The 22,342-nt window shown below is 48.4% G+C and overlaps 1 protein-coding gene across 3 annotated transcripts in view; it reads left to right on the top strand.

The window, feature by feature from the left end:
- Window positions 1-22,342, top strand: part of PRRC2C (proline rich coiled-coil 2C) — a 1,097,702-nt gene that overhangs the window by 325,616 nt on the left and 749,744 nt on the right. For all 3 annotated transcript variants that reach the window (XM_069232016.1, XM_069232017.1, XM_069232015.1), the window contains exon 11: window positions 12,100-14,557. In XM_069232016.1, the coding sequence (XP_069088117.1) occupies window positions 12,100-14,557 (2,458 nt within the window). The remainder of the gene's footprint in view (window positions 1-12,099; window positions 14,558-22,342) is intronic.

Raw genomic sequence — 22,342 nt, 5'->3', positions numbered from 1 at the left:
AATACTGGGAAGTTTAGTATCAAACTTCTCAGAATAATAAACCCACACTGATGCCAGTGTTGGATTTATTAAAAAATGCACACAGAGGGCATCTTAGAGATACCCCCTGTATTTTACCCAATTGTTCAGTGCAGGACTGACTGGTCTGTGCCAGCCTGCTGCTGAGAGACGAGTGTCTGACCTCATGCGGTGAGAGCCTTTGTGCTCTCTAAGGACAGAAACAAAGCCTGCTCTGGGTGGAGGTGCTTCACACCTCCCCCCTGCAGGAACTGTAACACCTAGCAGTGAGCTTCAAAGGCTCAAGCTTCGTGTTACAATGCCCCAGGGCACTCCAGCTAGTGGAGATGCCCGCCTCCTGGACCCAGCCCCCACTTTTGGCGGCAAGTCCAGGAGAGATAATGAGAAAAACAAGGAGTCGTCACTGGCCAGTCAGGACAGCCCCTAAGGTGTCCTGAGCTGAGGTGCCTCTGACTTTTAGAAATCCTCCATCTTGAAGAAGGAGGATTCCCCCAATAGGGATAGGAATGTGACCCCCTCCCTTTGGGAGGAGGCACAAAGAGGGTGTACCCACCCTCAGGGCTAGTAGCCATTGGCTACTAACCCCCCAGACCTAAACACGCCCTTAAATTTAGTATTTAAGGGCTTCCCTGAACCTAAGATTTTAGATTCCTACAACAACAAGAAGGACTGCCTAGCTGAAAACCCCTGCAGAGGAAGACCAGAAGACAACAACTGCCTTGGCTCCAGAAACTCACCGGCCTGTCTCCTGCCTTCCAAAGAACTCTGCTCCAGCGACGCCTTCCAAAGGGACCAGCGACCTCTGAATCCTCTGAGGACTGCCCTGCTTCGACGACGACAAGAAACTCCCGAGGACAGCGGACCTGCTCCAAAAAGACTGCAACTTTATCCAAAGGAGCAGCTTTAAAGACCCCTGCAATCTCCCCGCAAGAAGCGTGAGACTTGCAACACTGCACCCGGCGACCCCGACTCGGCTGGTGGAGAACCAACACCTCAGGGAGGACCCCCGGACTACTCTACGACTGTGAGTACCAAAACCTGTCCCCCCTGAGCCCCCACAGCGCCGCCTGCAGAGGGAATCCCGAGGCTTCCCCTGACCGCGACTCTCTGAAACCTAAGTCCCGACGCCTGGAAAAGACCCTGCACCCGCAGCCCCCAGGACCTGAAGGACCGGACTTTCACTGCAGAAGTGACCCCCAGGAGTCCCTCTCCCTTGCCCAAGTGGAGGTTTTCCCGAGGAAGCCCCCCCTTGCCTGCCTGCAGCGCTGAAGAGATCCCTTGATCTCTCATTGACTTCCATTGCGAACCCGACGCTTGTTCTAACACTGCACCCGGCCGCCCCCGCGCCGCTGAGGGTGAAATTTCTGTGTGGGCTTGTGTCCCCCCCCGGTGCCCTGCAAAACCCCCCTGGTCTGCCCTCCGAAGACGCGGGTACTTACCTGCTGGCAGACTGGAACCGGGGCACCCCTTCTCTCCATTGAAGCCTATGCGTTTTGGGCACCACTTTGAACTCTGCACCTGACCGGCCCTGAGCTGCTGGTGTGGTAACTTTGGGGTTGCTCTGAACCCCCAACGGTGGGCTACCTTGGACCAAGAACTGAACCCTGTAAGTGTCTTACTTACCTGGTAAAACTAACAAAAACTTACCTCCCCCAGGAACTGTGAAAATTGCACTGTGTCCACTTTTTAAATAGCTATTTGTGAATAACTTGAAAAGTATACATGCAATTGAAATGATTCAAAGTTCCTAATGTACTTACCTGCAATACCTTTCAAACAAGATATTACATGTTAAATTTGAACCTGTGGTTCTTAAAATAAACTAAGAAAAGATATTTTTCTATTCAAAACCTATTGGCTGGATTTGTCTCTGAGTGTGTGTACCTCATTTATTGTCTGTGTATGTACAACAAATGCTTAACACTACTCCTTGGATAAGCCTACTGCTCGACCACACTACCACAAAATAGAGCATTAGTATTATCTATTTTTACCACTATTTTACCTCTAAGGGGAACCCTTGGACTCTGTGCATGCTATTCCTTACTTTGAAATAGCACATACAGAGCCAACTTCCTACAATAGAGCATTAGTATTATCTCTTTTTACCACTATTTTACCTCTAAGGGGAACCCTTGGACTCTGTGCATGCTATTCCTTACTTTGAAATAGCACATACAGAGCCAACTTCCTACATTGGTGGATCAGCGGTGGGGTACAAGACTTTGCATTTGCTGGACTACTCAGCCAATACCTGATCACACGACAAATTCCAAAATTGTCATTAGAAATTGATTTTTGCAATTTGAAAAGTTTTCTAAATTCTTTAAAGTCCTGCTAGGGCCTTGTGTTAGTCCCTGTTAGCATTTCTTTTAGAGTTTAAAAGTTTGAATTAGATTCTAGAACCAGTTTTAGTTTCTTAAAAAGTATTCCAACTTTTAGAAGCATAATGTCTAGCACAGATGTGAATGTGGTGGAACTCGACACCACACCTTACCTCCATCTCCAGATGAGAGAGCCAAGGTCACTCTGTAACATAAGAAAAATAACAATGGGCTCCAGACCTACCAAAGCACAGCTCCAGGAGCTGTTGGCAGAGTATGATAGAGCCAACCCCTCTGTGGATAACACAGAGGAAGAGGATAGTGAACTGGAGGAAGAATCCCCTCCACCAGTCCTATCTAGGGAGAACAGGGCTTCTCAAGCCCTTACTCCAAAAATAATAGTCAGAGATGCTGGCTCCCTCACAGGAGGGTCCAACCTCTCTGAAATCACTGAGGATAACTCCAGTGAAGAGGACATCCAGTTAGCCAGGATGGCCAAAAGATTGGCTTTGGAAAGACAGATCCTAGCCATAGAAAGGGAAAGAAAAGAGATGGGCCTAGGACCCATCAACGGTGGCAGCAACATAACTAGGGTCAGAGATTCTCCTGACATGTTGAAAATCCCCAAAGGGATTGTAACTAAATTTGAAGATGGTGATGACATCACCAAATGGTTCACAGCTTTTGAGAGGGCTTGTGAAACCAGAAAAGTGAACAAATCTCACTGGGGTGCTCTCCTTTGGGAAATGTTCACAGGAAAGTGTAGGGATAGACTCCTCACACTCTCTGGAAAAGATGCAGAATCTTATGACCTCATGAAGGGTACCCTGATTGAGGGCTTTGGATTCTCCACTGAGGAGTATAGGATTAGATTCAGGGGGGCTCAAAAATCCTCGAGCCAGACCTGGGTTGATTTTGTTGACTACTCAGTGAAAACACTGGATGGTTGGGTAACTGGAAATTAAGTGCATGACTATGTTGGGCTTTATAATTTGTTTATGAAAGAACACATTTTAAGTAACTGCTTCAATGAAAAGTTGCATCAGTATCTGGTAGACCTAGGTCCAATTTCTCCCCAAGAATTGGGAAAGAAGGCAGACCACTGGGTCAAGACTAGGGTAACCAAAACTTCCACTGGGGGTGACCAAAAGAAAGGGGTTACAAAACCTCCCCAGGAGAAAGTGGGTGACACTAGAAACAAAGAAAGAGTCCTCTGTAGGCCCCCAAAAACCAGAACAGGTGGGTGGGTCCCAAGACACAACCCAAAACAAAGGTGGGTACAAGGGTAAGAACTGGGATGCCACTAAGGCATGGTGCCATAACTGTAGACACAGGGCACCACACCAAGGACACTTCTTGTCCCAAAAACAAACCCCCTAGCAAAATCCCAGGGGTAACCAGTGTAGCCATTGGGGATGACTCCTCAGATGAGGAGGTCTTCATAGCTTTCAACTGGAAAATGGGCCCAACAGGTGAGTTGGAGATTCCAGAGGGAAGTAGACACTTCCACCACCTACGGGTGAATGGAATCCCAGCCACTGCCCTGAGAGACACTTGTGCCAGTCACACTATTGTGCATGACAGGCTGGTGTTCTCAAACCAGTACATCCCAGGTGAGATGGCCAGAGTAAGAGTTAGCCCAGACAGGATCACTGATAGGCCTGTGGCTTTTGTGCCCATAGAAGTGGGTGGGACTTTTAGCTTGAGAAGGGTGGTAGTCAGTACAGACCTCCCCCTTGATTGTCTCCTTGGAAATGTCTACCCAGAGGTTAGTCAGAGCCCAAGAGAGGAACTGGTCCAGTGCCAGTTCTCTCCCAAGGATTCTGGAGGTCCTGCCCCTGCAGTAACTGCAAGTAGGCCCCAGAAGAAAAAGAAAAGAAAACAGACTAGGAAAGGTGGGCAACCTTTAGCCAAGGTTCCAGCAAGCCAAGGAGATTCTGCTCCAGTAGGGGAGAACTCCAAAAGTGGCACTGGTACAGTCCAACCTTACTCACAAGAAGTCCTGGCTAGTCAGGCAACTGTTAAGCCTGAGTGTGTGGCTCCTCAGCTAACAGAAGAAAGAGTGGAAGAAGGGTGTTTACTACAAGATGTGGTAACCCCCCACTCTAATACAGCAGACAGGCACCCTGAACCCAAAGAAGCCTGTAACTTAGCCCCTTCCCTTGTAGGTGAAGAGCTAAAGGTGTGGTTCTGGGCACTGACAGCTGTCAGTGGCCTCTGCTGGGTGTTAGCCTTTATGGCTGCACTATCCTTGGCATGGTGGTCTGACCCCATGCCAAATAGCAAATTAGGCCCCCTGACCCTGTTGGTCATGGTGGGGTTACTCCAGCTCTGGGTAACCTCTTTGGGTAAGCTAGGGGTGACCCTGGCTAAGATAAGATTAGCAGAGGTGGATACCTCTAACCTCAAAATAGAGAGAATGGGTGGAGACATTAAAGACACAGACAAGAGGCAATTCAGACTAGGTCCTATTACTGTGGAAGTGGGTCAGTTCCCCAGGGGGAATGACCTGAGCAGGAGGATGTAAGGCAGAGTAGGCCCTGCAACAAACCAGCCTATTTCCTCTACTCTTCCTCGCCTGACAGACTAGGAAGACTCTCCCAGCTTTGGCCGAGTCTCCTAGCCTGTGGGCTTGGGGGGGGGGGGGGGGGGGCTTGTGTAAAGAAATGGCTCCCTGTTGCAGTTACCCCCCACTTTTTGCCTGATACTGATGCTGACTTGACTGAGAAGTGTGCTGGGACCCTGCTAACCAGGCCCCAGCACCAGTGTTCTTTCACCTAAAATGTACCATTGTCTCCACAATTGGCACAACCCTGGCACCCAGGTAAGTCCCTTGTAACTGGTACCCCTGGTACCAAGGGCCCTGATGCCAGGGAAGGTCTCTAAGGGCTGCAGCATGTCTGATGCCACCCTAGGGACCCCTCACTCAGCACAGACACACTGCTTGCCAGCTTGTGTGTGCTGGTGGGGAGAAAATGACTAAGTCGACATGGCACTCCCCTCAGGGTGCCATGCCAACCTCACACTGCCTGTGGCATAGGTAAGTCACCCCTCTAGCAGGCCTTACAGCCCTAAGGCAGGGTGCACTATACCACAGGTGAGGGCATATGTGCATGAGCACTATGCCCCTACAGTGTCTAAGCAAAACCTTAGACATTGTAAGTGCAGGGTAGCCATAAGAGTATATGGGCTGGGAGTCTGTCAAAAACGAACTCCACAGCTCCATAATGGCTACACTGAATACTGGGAAGTTTGGTATCAAACTTCTCAGAATAATAAACTCACACTGATGCCAGTGTTGGATTTATTAAAAAATGCACACAGAGTGCATCTTAGAGATGCACCCTGTATTTTACCCAATTGTTCAGTGCAGGACTGACTGGCCTGTGCCAGCCTGCTGCTGAGACGAGTTTCTGACCTCATGCGGTGAGAGCCTTTGTGCTCTCTGAGGACAGAAACAAAGCCTGCTCTGGGTGGAGGTGCTTCACACCTCCCCCTGCAGGAACTGTAACACCTAGCAGTGAGCTTCAAAGGCTCAAGCTTTGTGTTACAATGCCCCAGGGCACTCCAGCTAGTGGAGATGCCCGCCCCCTGGACCCAGCCCCCACTTTTGGCGGCAAGTCCAGGAGAAATAATGAGAAAAACAAGGAGGAGTCACTGGCCAGTCAGGACAGCCCCTAAGGTGTCCTGAGGTGACTCTGACTTGTAGAAATCCTCCATCTTGTAGAAGGAGGATTCCCCCAATAGGGATAGGGATGTGACCCCCTCCCCTTGGGAGGAGGCACAAAAAGGGTGTACCCACCCTCAGGGCTAGTAGCCATTGGCTACTAACCCCCCAGACCTAAACACGCCCTTAAATTTAGTATTTAAGGGCTTCCCTGAACCTAAGAATTCAGATTCCTGCAACTACAAGAAGGAGGACTGCCGAGCTGACAAACCCCTGCAGAGGAAGAACGGAAGACACCAACTGCCTTGGCCCCAGACTTACCAGCCTGTCTCCTGCCTTCCAAAGAAACATGCTCCAGCGACGCTTTCCAAGGGACCAGCGACCTCTGAATCCTCTGAGGACTGCCCTGCTTCGAAAAAGACAAGAAACTCCCGAGGACAGCGGCACTGCTCCAAAAGAACTGCAACTTTGTTACAAGGAGCAGATTTAAAGACCCCTGCAACTCCCCGCAAGAAGCGTGAGACTTGCAACACTGCACCTGGCGACCCCGACTCGACTGGTGGAGAGCAACCAACTCAGGGAGGACCCTCCGGCGACTCTACGACTGTGAGTAACCAAAGTTGTCCCCCCTGAGCCCCCACAGCGACGCCTGCAGAGGGAATCCCCAGGCTCCCCCTGACCGCGACTGTCTGAACTCCATTTCCCGACGGCTGGAAAAGACCCTGCACCCGCAGCCCCCAGCCCCTAAAGAAACTGAACTTCTGTGCAGGAGTGACCCCCAGGAGGCCCTCTCCCTTGCCCAGGTGGTGGCTACCCCGAGGAGCCCCCCCCTTGCCTGCCTGCATCGCTGAAGAGACCCCTTGGTCTCCCATTGAAAACTGAAGGAAATCCGACGCATGTTTGCACACTGCACCCGGCCGCCCCCGCGCTGCTGAGGGTGTACTTTCTGTGCTACTTTGTGTCCCCCCCGGTGCCCTACAAAACCCCCCTGGTCTGCCCTCCGAAGACGCGGGTACTTACCTGCTGGCAGACTGGAACCGGGGCACCCCCTTCTCTCCATTATAGCCTATGTGTTTTGGGCACCTCTTTGACCTTTGCACCTGACCGGCCCTGAGCTGCTGGTGTGGTAACTTTGGGGTTGCTTTGAACCCCCAACGGTGGGCTACCTTGGACCAAAAACTCAAACCTGTAAGTGATTTACTTACCTGTGAAAACTAACAATAACTTACCTCCCCCAGGAACTGTGAAAATTGCACTAAGTGTCCACTTTTAAAACAGCTTATTGTGTTTTATGCAAAAAGTATACCTGCTAAAGTAATGATTCAAAGTTCCTAGAGTACTTACCCGCAATACCTTTCAAACAAGATATTACATGTAAAATTTGAACCTGTGGTTCTTAAAATAAACTAAGAAAATATATTTTTCTATAACAACCTATTGGCTGGATTTGTCTCTGAGTGTGTGTACCTCATTTATTGTCTGTGTGTATGTACAACAAATGCTTAACACTACTCCTTGGATAAGCCTACTGCTCGACCACACTACCACAAAATAGAGCATTAGTATTATCTCTTTTTACCACTATTTTACCTCTAAGGGGAACCCTTGGACTCTGTGCATGCTATTCCTTACTTTGAAATAGCACAGACAGAGCCAACTAACTACAGTGTGCATTTATTGTGCTGAGAAGTTTGATACCAAACTTCACAGTTTTCAGTGTAGCCATTATGGTGCTGTGGAGTTCGTGCATGACAGTCTCCCAGACCATATACTCTTATGGCTACTCTGCACTTACAATGTCTAAGGTTTTGCTTAGACACTGTAGGGGCACAGTGCTCATGCACTTGTGCCGTCACCTATGGTATAGTGCACCCTGCCTTAGGGCTGTAAGGCCTGCTAGAGGGGTGACTTATCTATACTGCATAGGCAGTGTGAGGTTGGCATGGCACCCTGAGGGGAGTGCCATGTCGACTTACTCGTTTTGTCCTCACTAGCACACACAAGCTGGCAAGCAGTGTTTCGGTGCTGAGTGAGGGGTCCCCAGGGTGGCATAAGATATGCTGCAGCCCTTAGAGATCTTCCCTGGCATCAGGGCCCTTGGTACCAGGGGTACCAGTTACAAGGGACTTACCTGGATGCTGGGGTGTGCCAATTGTGGAAACAAAAGTACAGGTTAGGGAAAGAACACTGGTGCTGGGGCCTGGTTAGCAGGCCTCAGCACACTTTCAAATCAAAACTTAGCATCAGCAAAGGCAAAAAGTCAGGGGTTAACCATGCGAAGGAGGCATTTCCTTACACATGTTCTGCTGATTTCTTGGTTAATAGGGGGACTAAGGGTTGTGTGCTGGCACCTGTCTGTTTTTACTTTATCTAAATGGTTTGGAAACTGTCCTTACGCTTCTTGGGGTCAGACGTCCTGGTGGTTAATAAAAAAAACTTAAAAAAAAACTATTCCAGCACTTCTGTATGCAAATGATGATGTGTTGCTTGCCAATGGCTAATGGCCTGAAGCCATTGATTTCCACTTTTGTTATGTTTGACACAGCCAGACCTGGAAATCAGTGTCAAAAATGGGCATTATGGTTTGTGGCCCCAAAAATGTTAAAACATATTGTATGATTACTGGGGGTCAGGCTATTGAGAAAGCAACCCAGTTCTCATATCTTGCTCTGATGTATGACAGTGTAGGTACTTGGGCACAGTGTGTTAGTAATAGTAAAAAACGTTTCTTGCATGCGGTTGGCTCAGTCTTCAATCTTCCCTCGCTTCCACCATTGGTATAAAGCTCATAACCTCTTGTGCAAGATCTGTAGGAGGAAGTGATTTATGCAGCAGGGGTATGGGATTATAGGGATTTGGGTAGTACTCAAATGGAGGAAAATAGTGTGCCGGCATAGATTAGAAGTTCCTTTGTCAGAGTTGCATTTTGTTATCCATTAATGTTAGAAATTAGGTCTCTAGTTTGCAGAGGTATACACCCTTGTCCAAATAGGGACCACAGTCCTGGTCAGTGTAAGACACACACACACACCACCTGCCCCCCCTAACCCCCCACCCCCCCCGGCAGTTTGGCACTGAGCAGTCCGGGTTGACTTAGAAGGCAATGTGTAAAGTATGTGTGCAATGAATCATACAGTAACACAGTGAAACACCACAAAAATACACCATACAGATTTAGAAACATTTAAGATATTTATCTGGTTAAATTACGTTAAAAACAATGAAGATTCAATAAGCACAAGTTGAGAACTTTTGCAAGACTAAAGAGTCTTAAATCTTAGAAATCAACAGTTCTCGTTTGCACAAAGTACCTGGTTTGCGTAAAAAATAACATGCATGGAGACAGCAGAGGAGGAGATGCGTAGAAGTGTTTTTTCCGACGCGACACAGACACTGCACCACTTTTTTTCCACGCTGCAAGGGGCTTTGCTTCTTTTTGCGACGCGCAGTCTTTGTTCCTCACTGCAATACGTGGATCTTTTTAATGCCCATGGATGATGCATGGAAATCCTGGGTGTGCGGGACGAAGTCACAGGCGTTGCGGCGATCCGGTATGGTTATGCATAAAATTTTCTGTCGCACAGGAGGTGTTGCGTTGATTCTTCAGTCTGAAGTCAGGCTGCGTCGTTCCAGTTTGGCTGTGCTGCAATTTTCTCATCGCAGGGTGGGCTGTGCATTGTTGCTGGCAGGGTGTGCGTGATTTTCGATGCAGAAGGAGTTCCTTGAAGAGATTAAGTCTTTTTGGCGCTGAGACTTCAGAAAACAGGAGGCAAGTTTAGTCCAAGCCCTTGGAGAGCAATTCACAGCAAAGTCCGATGGCAACAACAGGGCAGCAGTCCTTCACAGCAAAGCAGTCCAGATGAGTCCTTTGAGCAGCCAGACAGTTCCACTTGACAGGTTGCATGTTCAGATCCAGAAGTGTCTAGTTTGGTGGGGGTCAGAGACTCATACCCAAACATGCCTTTGAAGTAGGGGGAGACTTCAAAGAGTTGTTTTGATGTGCACAAGTTCCCCTTTCAGTACAGGTCTGTCTGCCAGTGTCTCAGTAGAGGGTTTGGCAATTCATTTTATGGGGCCAGGCCACTAGCCTTTGAAATGTAAGTGTCAGGCCCTCCACCCTTCAAGCCCATAAAGACCAATTCAGTATGCAGATGAGTGAAGATGTGACTGAGTGCCCAGTGTTTGTGGTTGTCTTGGTGAAATGCACAAGGGAGCTGTCAACCAGCCCAGACACATGGATTTTAAGTGCAGAGAAATGCTCACTCTCTAAAAGTGGCATTTCTCAAATAGTAATATAAAATCCAAACTCACCAATAAGCAGGATTTCCTATTACCATTGTGGCCATACTAGATATGACCTGGTTACCCCTTCTGATCAGAAGCAACCACTCAAACGGGAGATGAGGGTAGCCCTAATGTTAGCCTATGAAAGGAGCAGGCCTCACAGCAATGTAACACAAATTTAGGAGTTCTACACTACCGGGGCATATAAACTACACAGGTATATGTCCTGCCTTTTTATCTAGATAGCACCCTGCCCGATGGATTCCCTAGGGCCTAGCTTAGGAGGTAGCTTATGTGTAGGAAAAGGAGTTAAGGCTTGGCAAGTACTTTTAAATGCCAAGTCGAAGTGGCAGTGAAACTGCCCACACAGGCCTTCCAATGGCAGGCCTGAGACATGGTTAAGGGGATACTTATGTGGGTGGCACCAGTGCTGCAGGCCCACTGGTAGCATTTAATTTACAGGCCCTGGGCACATGTAGTGCACTTTACTAGGGTCTTACAAGCAAATCAGATATGCTATTTTGATATGAATCCAATGTTACCATGTTTGTAAGGAGAGTGCACATGCACTTTAGCACGGGTTAGCAGTGGTAAAGTGCGCAGTCCTAGATCAGCAAAAACAAGTGTCAAAAAAGTGTAGAGAGGTGGGCAAAAAGTTGGGCGATGACCACCCTGAAGCTGCCAGATCCAACAACTAGGAATTAAGCTTGGAGTACGTTCAGGATCAGATTAACCTTGCTCTCTAGCATCTTTCTTGCTCAGTCTGGCATAACGAGGAATCTAGCCTAAATTGTGAAATTATTTTCGATTGTCTTTCTTGTTCTTATGGAAACAAAATTCCCTGGAATAAATACGTTAAGGGAGACAACTTGCCCTATTTACGAGAAGCCAACAGATATTGACAGAAAGGACAGAGGGTGGCTCATTGAGTGTTCTCCATCCCATAGAAGGGCCCAGAACGAGGGTAGAGAATTAATGAAGCCCTCAGTCAGTGAATACCTTCTTTTACAAACTATGTTGGGGGGTGGCACCTTATTTCAGCCTGGTTCAGGGTACCTTGGTACATATGCTGTTGTCCTGGTTTAGGTTAGGCTCTAGGTGGTTACTTTGTTTTCCGCAAGGACAGTTTGCCTCCTCTGGCATATGTATATGCCCGTGTGATGTGGTGTCTCCTTAGAACATGCTGAATTTTGTTGTAAATTTTATCTTCCCCTTTCAGAACATTATTGATTGTTGTACAAGAGTTTAAATTTAGCAAGTGTAGCGTGGCGCTGATTTACTTCCGAAAATTAGATTGCCGTGATATATGCACAGCAGTAGGTTCCATCCTAAAATGTGTTACAATCACGTAAAAAAGTGATGGTTTAATACGTGGTTTTGTAGACCTTAGTGTTAGACAACTGCTTTTATTATACTCATATTGTTAATGTTTTTTGTCCTTGTTATAACTATTTATGAATTCATGTGCTCATAGTGTTCATGATCTGCTTTTAAGTAATCAAATTCAATATGATTAATCAAATTAAGAACCTATAAACTGAGAGGTTGCAGTTTGTAGTGGTTCAGTGAGGCAAGTGTAGCAGTTCAGACAGGGAAGGCTTCTGAATTGTAAAGGGACAATTTACTTGCATTTTGTAAGAAGTCATCCAGGAGGTACCCTCCTTTGGACGTGTGTAAAATAGTTAAGTAAAATATCTTCTCCTAAGCTTCTGTGTATCCGCCTGTTTCCACTTTTTCAGTGTGGAAATGATTTAGATCTGAGTAATGCTTCTGAAAATGACAATTTTTTTTGTCTCAATCTTGTAGCCTTCTCCAAACCCCAACCGCCTGGCTGGACCAACGAGACTGGGTTCCTTTGCCCCAAAGCCAGATGAAGATGAAGCCTGGAAACAAAGGAGACGGCAACCAGGAGACATGTCTGCCTTAGTTGAGCGAGCTCGCAAACGACGGGAGGAGGAGGAACGAAGAATGGAAGAGCAAAGGAAAGCTGCGTGTGCAGAGAAACTGAAACGTCTCAATGAAAAACTTGGCATTGTTGAAAAACCTATAGTAGAAAAGCAACCACAGGAGTCTGAGTCAGTCGAAAGAGTGCCAAATGATTTGGTGGCAGTGCAGAAACAACAAAATAAGGCTGAAAAGGTTGATAAGTTGCCCCTGGTAAATCGGTCAGTAGAAATCCTCCCATTGGAGTGTGAGCCAGATAAAGTAGTCGAGGAGATCACATCAGTGGTAAAAACACCTGCAGAGACAGTACAGATTAAGAAATCGCAAGCAGAGCTAGTAGATGACATGGCCCATCAAAATCAAACGTTTTCAATTACCCTGAAAGAAACTGAACCAGAGGAGAAAATATCTAGCAATGAACCGTTGGAAAGTAGATCCCACTGCACTGTCCAGGGGGAGAAAGAACCCCAAAAGTCACATCCAGTGGATAAACTATTTTACAATAACAAACCAGTAGATGAAATCTCACAAAAGCATGAGCCAGTAGCAAAACCTTCAGAAGCTAAGCATGTTGAGCAGGTGGGCCATATGGAAATTAAAAGATTATCTTGTGAATCGGGGGCAGCAGATTTAGCACAGCTGCAGAGTAGTGTGCCTTTGATGGATACGTGTTCGGAAAATGTGCCAGAAGGGGCTTTACAACAAGACACTATGCCTCAGGAAACAATCTTGTTTGAAAGAAATGCTCCGTTGGCACTGATGCTAGAAGGCCCACCCCAGGTGCTTCTATCCTTAGAAACTTTATACCAGGACTCTTCTGTGTCTGAAAGGCTTCCAAAAGGATCTTCTATTCTAGCAAACATGTCACATGCAAGTGAGCCAGTTGAAAAGCCATCCCAGGAACCTCTGTTTAGAAGATCAAGCCAGGATAACATGGCAGTGGATAGATCATGTCTTGATGTGAAGGTTGTTGAACAACATCACCAAGATACGTTGCTACTTGAGAGGCGGCACCAAGTTCCTGAAGCACATCAGCAGGATCTAGTGTTGCTAGATCGGCCTCAGCAAAGTACGGGCCCATCAGATAGTGCACACCAGAAAATGAGCCTTCCAGATAGATTGCGCCAGGATAAAAGCTTGGATAGACTAAACCAAGAGATGAACCTACTATGTAGACCTGTCCTTGATAAGAAAGTGCTGAATAGAATGCATCAAGATAATTTGGCACTGACAGATGCTTCACAAGGTGATATAACACAAGGAGATAGATCACACATGGATGTGATGCTACGAGAGAGAATGATCCGGAATACAGTATCAGATAGCCAACACCATGATATGGTTCAGAAACTTAATTTGGATGTGAGGCTTCCAGATGGACAGCTCCATGAGGTGACACTACCAGAGAAACGACTCCAGGACACAATACTGCCCGACAGACATCGTCGTGATAAAATGTCTTCAGATAGACTACGCCGGAACATGACTCCTTCTGATCGATTTCGGAATGACATGGCTCCCACTGAAAGAACCCACAGGGATATGGTCCCTTTGGATTGGACACGTCGGGCCACAGTGCCTTTTGAAAGGCCTCATCGGGATATTCTGCCTGCTGAAAGATCCCATAGTGATATGGCCCCACCTGATAGGCCACAACAAGATGCATTGTTGCAAGAAAGATTTCACCATGAAACGTCTGTTGACCAGTCACAACAGGAAATGTTTAGAGAAAGGCTAACCCGGGATACATTTCTTGAAAGGCATTCACATGACAGACCTCAATTATCAACTTCCCTGGAAAGACTGCCACAGGGAACAACTACCCAGGATAAGTCTTCAATGGTCACTTTGTTGGAAAGGCCACCCCGCGTGTCGACGCCCCAGGAAAGGCCACCCCGCGTGTCGACGCCCCAGGAAAGGCCACCCCGCGTGTCGACGCCCCAGGAAAGGCCACCCCGCGTGTTGACGCCCCAGGAAAGGCCACCCCGCGTGTCGACGCCCCAGGAAAGGCCACCCCGCGTGTCGACGCCCCAGGAAAGGCCACCCCGCGTGTCGACGCCCCAGGAAAGGCCACCCCGCGTGTCGACGCCCCAGGAAAGGCCACCACAAGTTATAACACCACAAGACTGGCATCTTCAAGCATCTGCCAAGACAGAGCAACTTCCTAGGGAAGCTCCATGTTCAATGTTGCATGAAAGTCCACATGTGAAGGAAACAGTGATAGAGTCTGGTAATCTTGAAAAAGAAAGGAAGTCTGAAGAAAAGATTACTGAGGAAGGTGAATGCTACATTAATGAAGGTGTTCTATGCCTGGATTCGGGTAAGAAGTGTTTTAATGACTTTCTTCCCTAAAGCAGTTATGGTAGCATTATCCACTTCCTGCTTGGTTTGAGGAGCAAATGTTTCATAAGTGAGTCTAGAATTGATAGAGTAGAATCTTTTTCGTTTTGGACTGCAACTCTTCAGAGATCCTTTAGTACTCAGCATGGCTTTGGAAAGCGGTGCCTCCCATTCACTTAAACTGTTTTCCAAATGCCATTGTTTTTTCTTTTCTCCAGTGAGCTCGACAGGCATGCAAGCCAAACTGGAGGTGCACCAGGTCACCTTTAGTTTTTGTTGACACCAGAGATGCTCTTTGTCAGAAGACCCTTGATTTATACCCATTTTCAGTGAGTGAATACCGCATCCTCAGCCCCAGACTAAGCTGTGATTGATAGTGACGCTAGTCCAGGGACATAAGCCTTCCTACCTGTACCCCAGTGAGGACATACCCCCATCGGAGTATCCCTACCTGCACTCCCCAGTCAATAGTCCTGTCCCCAAAACATTGTTCTTTACATTCATCTTTTTGGCAGCATGCCAGAAGTAATGGGGCAGTTCTGTTTGAACTTTTTTTGGTGTTTTGCGTTGATGGACCTTTTTTGGGCCCATATAGACTATGCATATGGATACTGCGTAGGATTCTTGTCTCCTTTGTGCAAACTAGCAAAGTACTTCACAGACATGCCAGCCTCCACCTTCTTGTTACACCTCCACAAACTGTGTACCAAGGGGTGCAGGTAGTTTCAAGGCGATTTAGTGTGCTTTGGTTCCCGTGCTATGTATCACATTTCCTGTTGTGTTAACCTCTGAATGCAACAGGAGCAGTGCCGCCCTCAGACTTAGACCAGAAGTAGACCCTCTGGTTGGCTCTGCACCCTAGGCCAGCATTCAGTTTGTCTTTAGATTGATATAGTGGAACATGAACAGCAGTGCAGGAAAGAAGGGAACAGGCTGGGAGAAACATCTGCTTACTCCAGACTGAATGTAAATCTGTGAAATCAATAGTCACTTTACTTCTGTGATCTGGGCAGAGAACGATAGGCTTCCCTGCTCTGTAGTAGCTATAAAAGTAAGTTAAGGTAATTTCAGGTCTCCTAATTTAGTTTCATTAGATATTAAAGTTGTATAAGCTAGCATTTTGAACAGTGTAGGCAAATGGCTCCCTGTTGCAGTTACCCCCCCCTTTTTGCTTGATATTGATGCTGACTTGACTGAGAAGTGTGCTGGGACCCTGCTAACTAGGACCCAGCACCAGTGTTCTTTCACTAAAAATGTACCATTGTTTCCACAATTGGCACACCCCTGGCACACCGCTAAGTCCCTTGTGAAAGGTACCAGTGGTACCAAGGGCCCTTTGACCAGGGAAGGTCCCTAAGGGCTGCAGCATGTGTTGTGCCACCCTACGGGACCCCTCACCTAACACAGGCACACTGCCATTGCAGATTGTGTGTGTTGGTGGGCAGAAAAAGGCAAAGTTGACATGGCATCCCCCTCAGGATGCCACGCACACAAAATACTGCATGTGGCATAGTTGAGTCACCCCTGTAGCAGGCTTTACAGCCCTAAAGCAGGGTGCACTATACCACAGGTGAGGGCATACCTGCATGAGCAATATGCCCCTACAGTGTCTGTGTCCATTCTTAGACATTGTAAGTACAGTGTGGCCATATTAAGTAAATGGTCTGGGAGTTTGTCAAAAACAAACTCCACAGCTCCATAATGGCTACACTGAATACTGGGAAGTTTGGTATCAAACTTCTCAGAACAATAAACCCATACTGATGCCAGTGTTGTATTTATTACAAAATGGACACAGAGGGCATCTTAGAAGATGCCCCCTGTATTTTACCCAATCCTTCAGTGCAGGACTGATTGGTCTGTGCCAGCCTGCCACTGAGACAAGTTTCTGACTCCCTGGGGTGAGAGCCTTTGTACTCTGAGGACAGAAACAAAGCCTGCACTGGGTGGCGGTGCTTCTCACCTCCCCCTGCAGGAACTGTAACACCTGGCGGTGAGCCTCAAATGCTCATGCCTTTAGTTACAGCACCCCAGGGCATCCACCTAGTGGAGAAGCCCGTCCCTCCAGCCACTGCCCCCACTTTTGGCGGCAAGGCTGGAGGAGATAATGATGAAAACAAGGAGTCACCACCCACCAGTCAGGACTGCCCCTAAGGTGCCCTGAGCTGAGGTGACCCCTGCCTTTAGAAATCCTCCATCTTGAGATTGGAGGATTCCCCCAATAGGATTAGGGATGTGCCCCCCCTCCCCTCACGGAGGAGGCACAATGAGGGTGTAGCCACCCTCGAGGATGGTAGCCATTGGCTACTGCCCTCCTGACCTAACCACACCCCTAAATCTAGTATTTAGGGGCGACCCAGAACCCAGGAAATCAGATTCCTGCAACCTACACAGAGGACTGCTGACCTGAGAGCCCTGCAGAGACGATTGAGACGACAACTGACTTGGCCCCAGCCCTACCGGACTGGCTCCAGACTCCAAGAACCTGTACAGCGACTCAACCAACAGAGACCAGCGACCTCTGAAGCCTCAGAGGACTGCCCTGAACCCGAAGGACCAACAAACTCCTGTGAACAGCGGTACTGTTCAAAAACAGCAACAACTTTGCAACTTACTTGCAACTTTCAAAGACTTCACTCTTCCCGCCGGAAGCGTGAGACTTCACACACTGCACCCGACGCCCCCGGCTCGAGCTCCAGAGAACCAACACTGCAGGGAGGACTCCCAGTCGACAGCGACCCTGTGAGTAACCTGAGATGATCCACCTGGACCCCTACAGCGATGCATGTAGAGAGGATCCAGAGGCTCCCCCTGACTGCGACTGCCTGGAACAAAGAACCAGACGCCTGGACCAAGCACTGTACCCGCAGCCCCCAGGATCAGAAGGAACGGAACTCCAGTGCAAGAGTGACCATCAGGCGACCCTCTGCCTAGGCCAGTCAGTGGCTGGCCCGAGAACCCCCCCTGTGCCCTGCCTGCACCGGTAGAGTGACCCCCGGGTCCCTCCTTTGATTCCTATTGAAACCAGACACCTGCTAAGCACACTGCACCCGGCCGCCCCTGTGCCGCTGAGGGTGTGTTTTGTGTGCCTGCTTGTGTCCGCAGTGCTCTACAAAACACCCCTGGTATGCCCACAGAAGACTCGGGTACTTACCTGTTGGCAGACTGGAACCGGAGCACCCCTTTTCTTCCTAGGCGCCTATGTGTTTTGGGCCCTCCTTTGACCTCTGCACCTGACCGGCCCGATGTGTTGCTGGTGCAGGGACTTTGGGGTTGCCTTGAACCCCAACAGTGGGCTGCCTATGCCCAGGAACTTAAACGTAAATGCCTTACTTACCTGAAAAACTAACCAATACTTATCTTCCAGGGGATCCTCATCAATAGTCATAAACATTAAATATTCCCGCCATTGTGCGGGGACCCCGGAGCATATATAAAATACACATATATAAAGTATGAAATATGCACGAAAAATATATATATATATATATATATATATATATATATATATATATATAGCATTTTTAGTAGAGAAATGTTCATACTAAACTCATATATACATGTGTAAAACAGCAATGCAGACTATAACCATAAACTGGCTAAAATGCTTTATTTCTATGGAGTTTTTTTTTTTTTTTTATTGTTCTCAAAATTACAATAAGAGAAAAATATCTACCAAAACCACACCACTGAGCCTAGGGAAATCAGCAGTAGTAATCATCAGAGAAAAAAAGATAAAAACTACATTGAAAAACACTAGAGCATTCTTAGCCAATAGGCTGCATGCAGGTTAACACAGGAGAACCATAAAAACTTTGGCACCGTGCCTTTAAGACCCTGAGCACCTCCAGTATCCCACCATGCCTCAGGGGTGAAGGAGAGTTGACAGTTGGTTCACAGTTCGGTCAGTTCTTTTTTCCGGCTTCTTCTGAGAGGATCCTGGAGCATTGAGCTCTCAGTTTTTATGAGTTTTTCTTAGAAAAATACTTTAAAAAAAGCATTTTTTCCTACTTTACTCGACATCTAACATCATTGTCTGAGTCTGGAAGTTTTTTCCTGACTGAAAAATGCCTTAATTTTTTGTGAAATGCCCTTCCTGTGGGAAGAAGGCCCAGTCAGATCTACACACTCTCTGCATTGTGTGCTTGCCTCAGAGTTACTGCCCTGACACTTGCAAACACTGCAAGAACATGTCAAAGAGGACTCTGAAGGACAGAGAAAAGATTGGGCTTCACGAGAGGCAGCAAACATAATCCTCTTCGCTTCCCAGGCAGCCAACAAGCCACTCTCGGGGGCGACAGGCTAGATCGACGTCAGCAGGTAGGAAGATACCGGTTTGTTCCCCGTCAACGTCGTCGCTGCCACCATCTCACCGTCATAGGTCGACGGCGACCCGACAGACGTCGAAGGATACGACGTCGAGAGAACATGGCCACCGCAGGGGCATATCTCCGTCGACGGCAACCCACCGATCGGCGTCGAGCCATCACCGGCGTGCACATTCGCCACCGAAGGCCTCTGGCCCCTCGACGTCAAGAAAGGTGACGTCAATCGCCCCAACGGCGAGAGCGAGGACATCCGCCGTCGACTGCCCACTGCTCGACGTCGAGGCTCACGACGGTGAGCAGGTCGCGGTCCAGAGATCGGCGTTTGACGTCGAGGCACTCAACGTCGAGGCAGGAACAACCGGCGGCGCTCCCTTCGACGTCATTACGGCTGTCGACACAGGTTTTACCTGTCTTGCAGGGAGCAGTGCATCGGCTTCCGCCAGCACCATCTCCAGTGGTTTCTATAAGAAGTGGTTCATCTCGGTCGAGAGCGTCATCGTCGGGCATGTCTCACCCATCAATTTGTCACCAAGATGGTTGGAGAGCCTTAATAGACCAACGACCTCCCCGGATTCGCAGTATTCAAGGATGTACTCTCCTACTGCCTCTCTCCCGAGAACACCATCACCAACAGTGCGGGCAGGACGGGCTCGTTCTGCTTCTCGCCAACCGACCACGAGGCCTGGGTGCTCTGTTACAGCGTCTCGCAGCAGGTCACGTTCCCAGCGACGATCTAGGTCACAATCAGGACACAGAAGATCGCCCTCTTGGTCATCGTCAGGGTCATCTGTCGGACGATACTCCCCCACCATAACAGATTCTCCACCAGCTAGAGTTTCACCGGTGGATGACATCACTACTTTTAATGAGGTACTTTTCAGGGGAGCACAGAAGTTAAATATAGAGGTTCCAGAACCAGCAACCTCCTCATCAGTAATTTTTGAGACTCTACAACATAGAGCAGTTTCGAAAAAGCTACTGCCGCTAGTGCCTGGTCTGTTGCAGCCAACCATGGACACTTTTTTGGCACCAGCCACCCTCCAATCTGCTCCTGCTAGGATTTTGAAAAAATCTAAAGCGCCTGAACAAGATCCTTTATTCCTAAGAGCGGATCCGCCGCCGGACTCAGTAATATTGGCCGCAGCCCGAAAAACTCACTCAGTGGCATCATCCTCCACGGTCCCACCGGACAAAGAGAGCAGACATCTAGACTCTCTGGGGAGAAAAATGTGCGGCACGGCGGCATCTGTAATGAAGGTCTCCAGCGCGTCTGCACTCCTAGGCAGATATTACCGTTCTCTGTGGGACTCTCTCAACAGGTTCACAGAAAAATTACCTATGGAAGACAGACAGGACTTCCAAGAGATCCTGCAAGAGGGATGTCTGGTATCCAACCAAGTCATCAGCGCAGCGGCAGATGCTGCAGACTTAGCTGCACATGGGAACGCACATGGAATCTGTGCAAGAAGGTCTTCCTGGCTGAGACTGACTGGTTTAAAACAGGAACGCCTTCTTTTTCAGGCTCGTAAGGCCACAAGGGAACGAGGGTCAAGTAGACCTCAACAGTCCACACCAAAAGCGCCGGCCAAGCAATCAGAACTCGCTTCCCTCAACACTGTGCACCACTCCGGTGGGGGGAAGTATCACAGATTTTCTTCCCGAGTGGCACTCTTATCACAAAAGACAAATTGGTGCTCAACATTGTCGAAAATGGCTATTCTCTTCTTTTCAGACAACCTCCACCGCACTTGTCACCAACCAAATGCAATCCATCTCACGTCAGCCTATTGCGCAAAGAGGCTCTCGCCCTCTTACGAAAGAAGGCAATAGAAAAAGTTCCACTTGCGCACAGAGGAAAGGGGGTTTACTCCCGTTATTTTCTGGTGGCGAAAAAAGGCTGAGAGGGCGTTTTCAGACCGATTCTGGACTTGCGGCTTCTGAACAAGTACATAAGAAAGCAAAAGTTCAGGATGCTGGCTCTTCACCAGATTTTCCCTCAGCTACATCAGGGAGACTGGATGTGCTCTATCGACCTGCAGGATGCATACTTTCACATCCCGATAATTCCCAAGCATCGGAAATTCCTGCGCTTCCAGATAGCCTCACAGCACTATCAGTTCAAAGTGCTACCATTCGGCCTGAAATCTGCCCCCGCGTCTTCTCGAAATGTGTGGCAGTGGTAGCGGCACATCTTCGAAAACAAAAAATCTTCATCTACCCATACCTAGACGACTGGCTACTGAAAGCCTCCTCTCCGGATCAGGCGAAAACCCATCGGGACATCGTGCTCAAGGTTTTCGAGTCTCTAGGTCTTCAAGTCAACTACCAAAAGTACACCTTGATTCCAACACAGAACCTCCACTACCTGGGAGCTATACTAAACACAGAGCTCCAAAGAGTGTATCCTTCGGAGGAACGACTATCAATAAAGAAAAGTGTCAAGACCTGTTAAAATCCGACGCACCTACGGCCCGTCAGGTGACATCTCTGCTGGGCTCCATGGCATCATGCATTTTCATTGTCCCAAATGCCATGCTGCATATGAGGCCCCTCCAAGAGGCATTGGAGAACAACTGGAGCCAAAGGACAGATTGCTGGTAGGACAGAGTGCGGCTGCCGATAGCAGCACGTCAGTCATTGCAATGGTGGATGCACAGACCTCACCTGTCAGTAGGGGCTTCGTTTCACCAGGTAATTCCATCCGACACTCTGGTAACGGATGCGTCTCTTCAGGGATGGGGGGGGGGGCTCATCTAGGTCCCCTTCAAGCTCAGGGTCTGTGGTCCGACAACGAAAGGAAGTACCACATCAATCTGCTGGAGCTCAGAGTGGTCCATCTGGCTCTCAAGTCTTTTGCTCCAGCGATTCAGGGGAAATCTCTCCTAATACAAACGGACAATACAACCACAATGTATTATTTGAACAGACCGGAGGGAACGAGATCCCTACCCCTATCTCAGGAGTCCCAAACAATCTGGCATTGGCTCCTGGCCAGAGGAATGTCGCTTACAGCGGTTCACCTACCAGGTCAACAAAACGTGGAAGCAGATTTCCTGAGCAGACACCTAGAGGACGCCCACGATTGGGTCCTACACGGCGAAGTCGTCGAAGACATCTTCGCTCAATGGGGTCGACCTCAATTGGATCTCTTCGCAGACGAGGTAAACAAGAAATGCCCAGACTACGCATCCAGGTTCTACCGTCCGGGATCTCGAGGGAATGCCCAGTTGATCGACTGAGGGATATTTCTCTACGCTTTATCACCGATCCCCCTCATACCGGCAGTGATCAACAAACTTTACAGATCCAGCACCAGAATGATTCTCATAGCTCCGCAATGGCCCCGTCAATTCTGGTACACAGATCTCCTCGACCTATCGGAACAACCTCACAGGAGGCTGCCGTGCAGACCGGATCTTCTAAGCAGGATGGAGGGC

Source organism: Pleurodeles waltl, chromosome 4_2, assembly GCF_031143425.1.
Source record: "Pleurodeles waltl isolate 20211129_DDA chromosome 4_2, aPleWal1.hap1.20221129, whole genome shotgun sequence".
In the NCBI taxonomy this organism is placed as follows: Eukaryota; Metazoa; Chordata; class Amphibia; order Caudata; family Salamandridae; genus Pleurodeles; species Pleurodeles waltl.
Note: the sequence above shows the minus strand (reverse complement) of the source record. Positions and strands in the feature narration are given on the sequence as shown.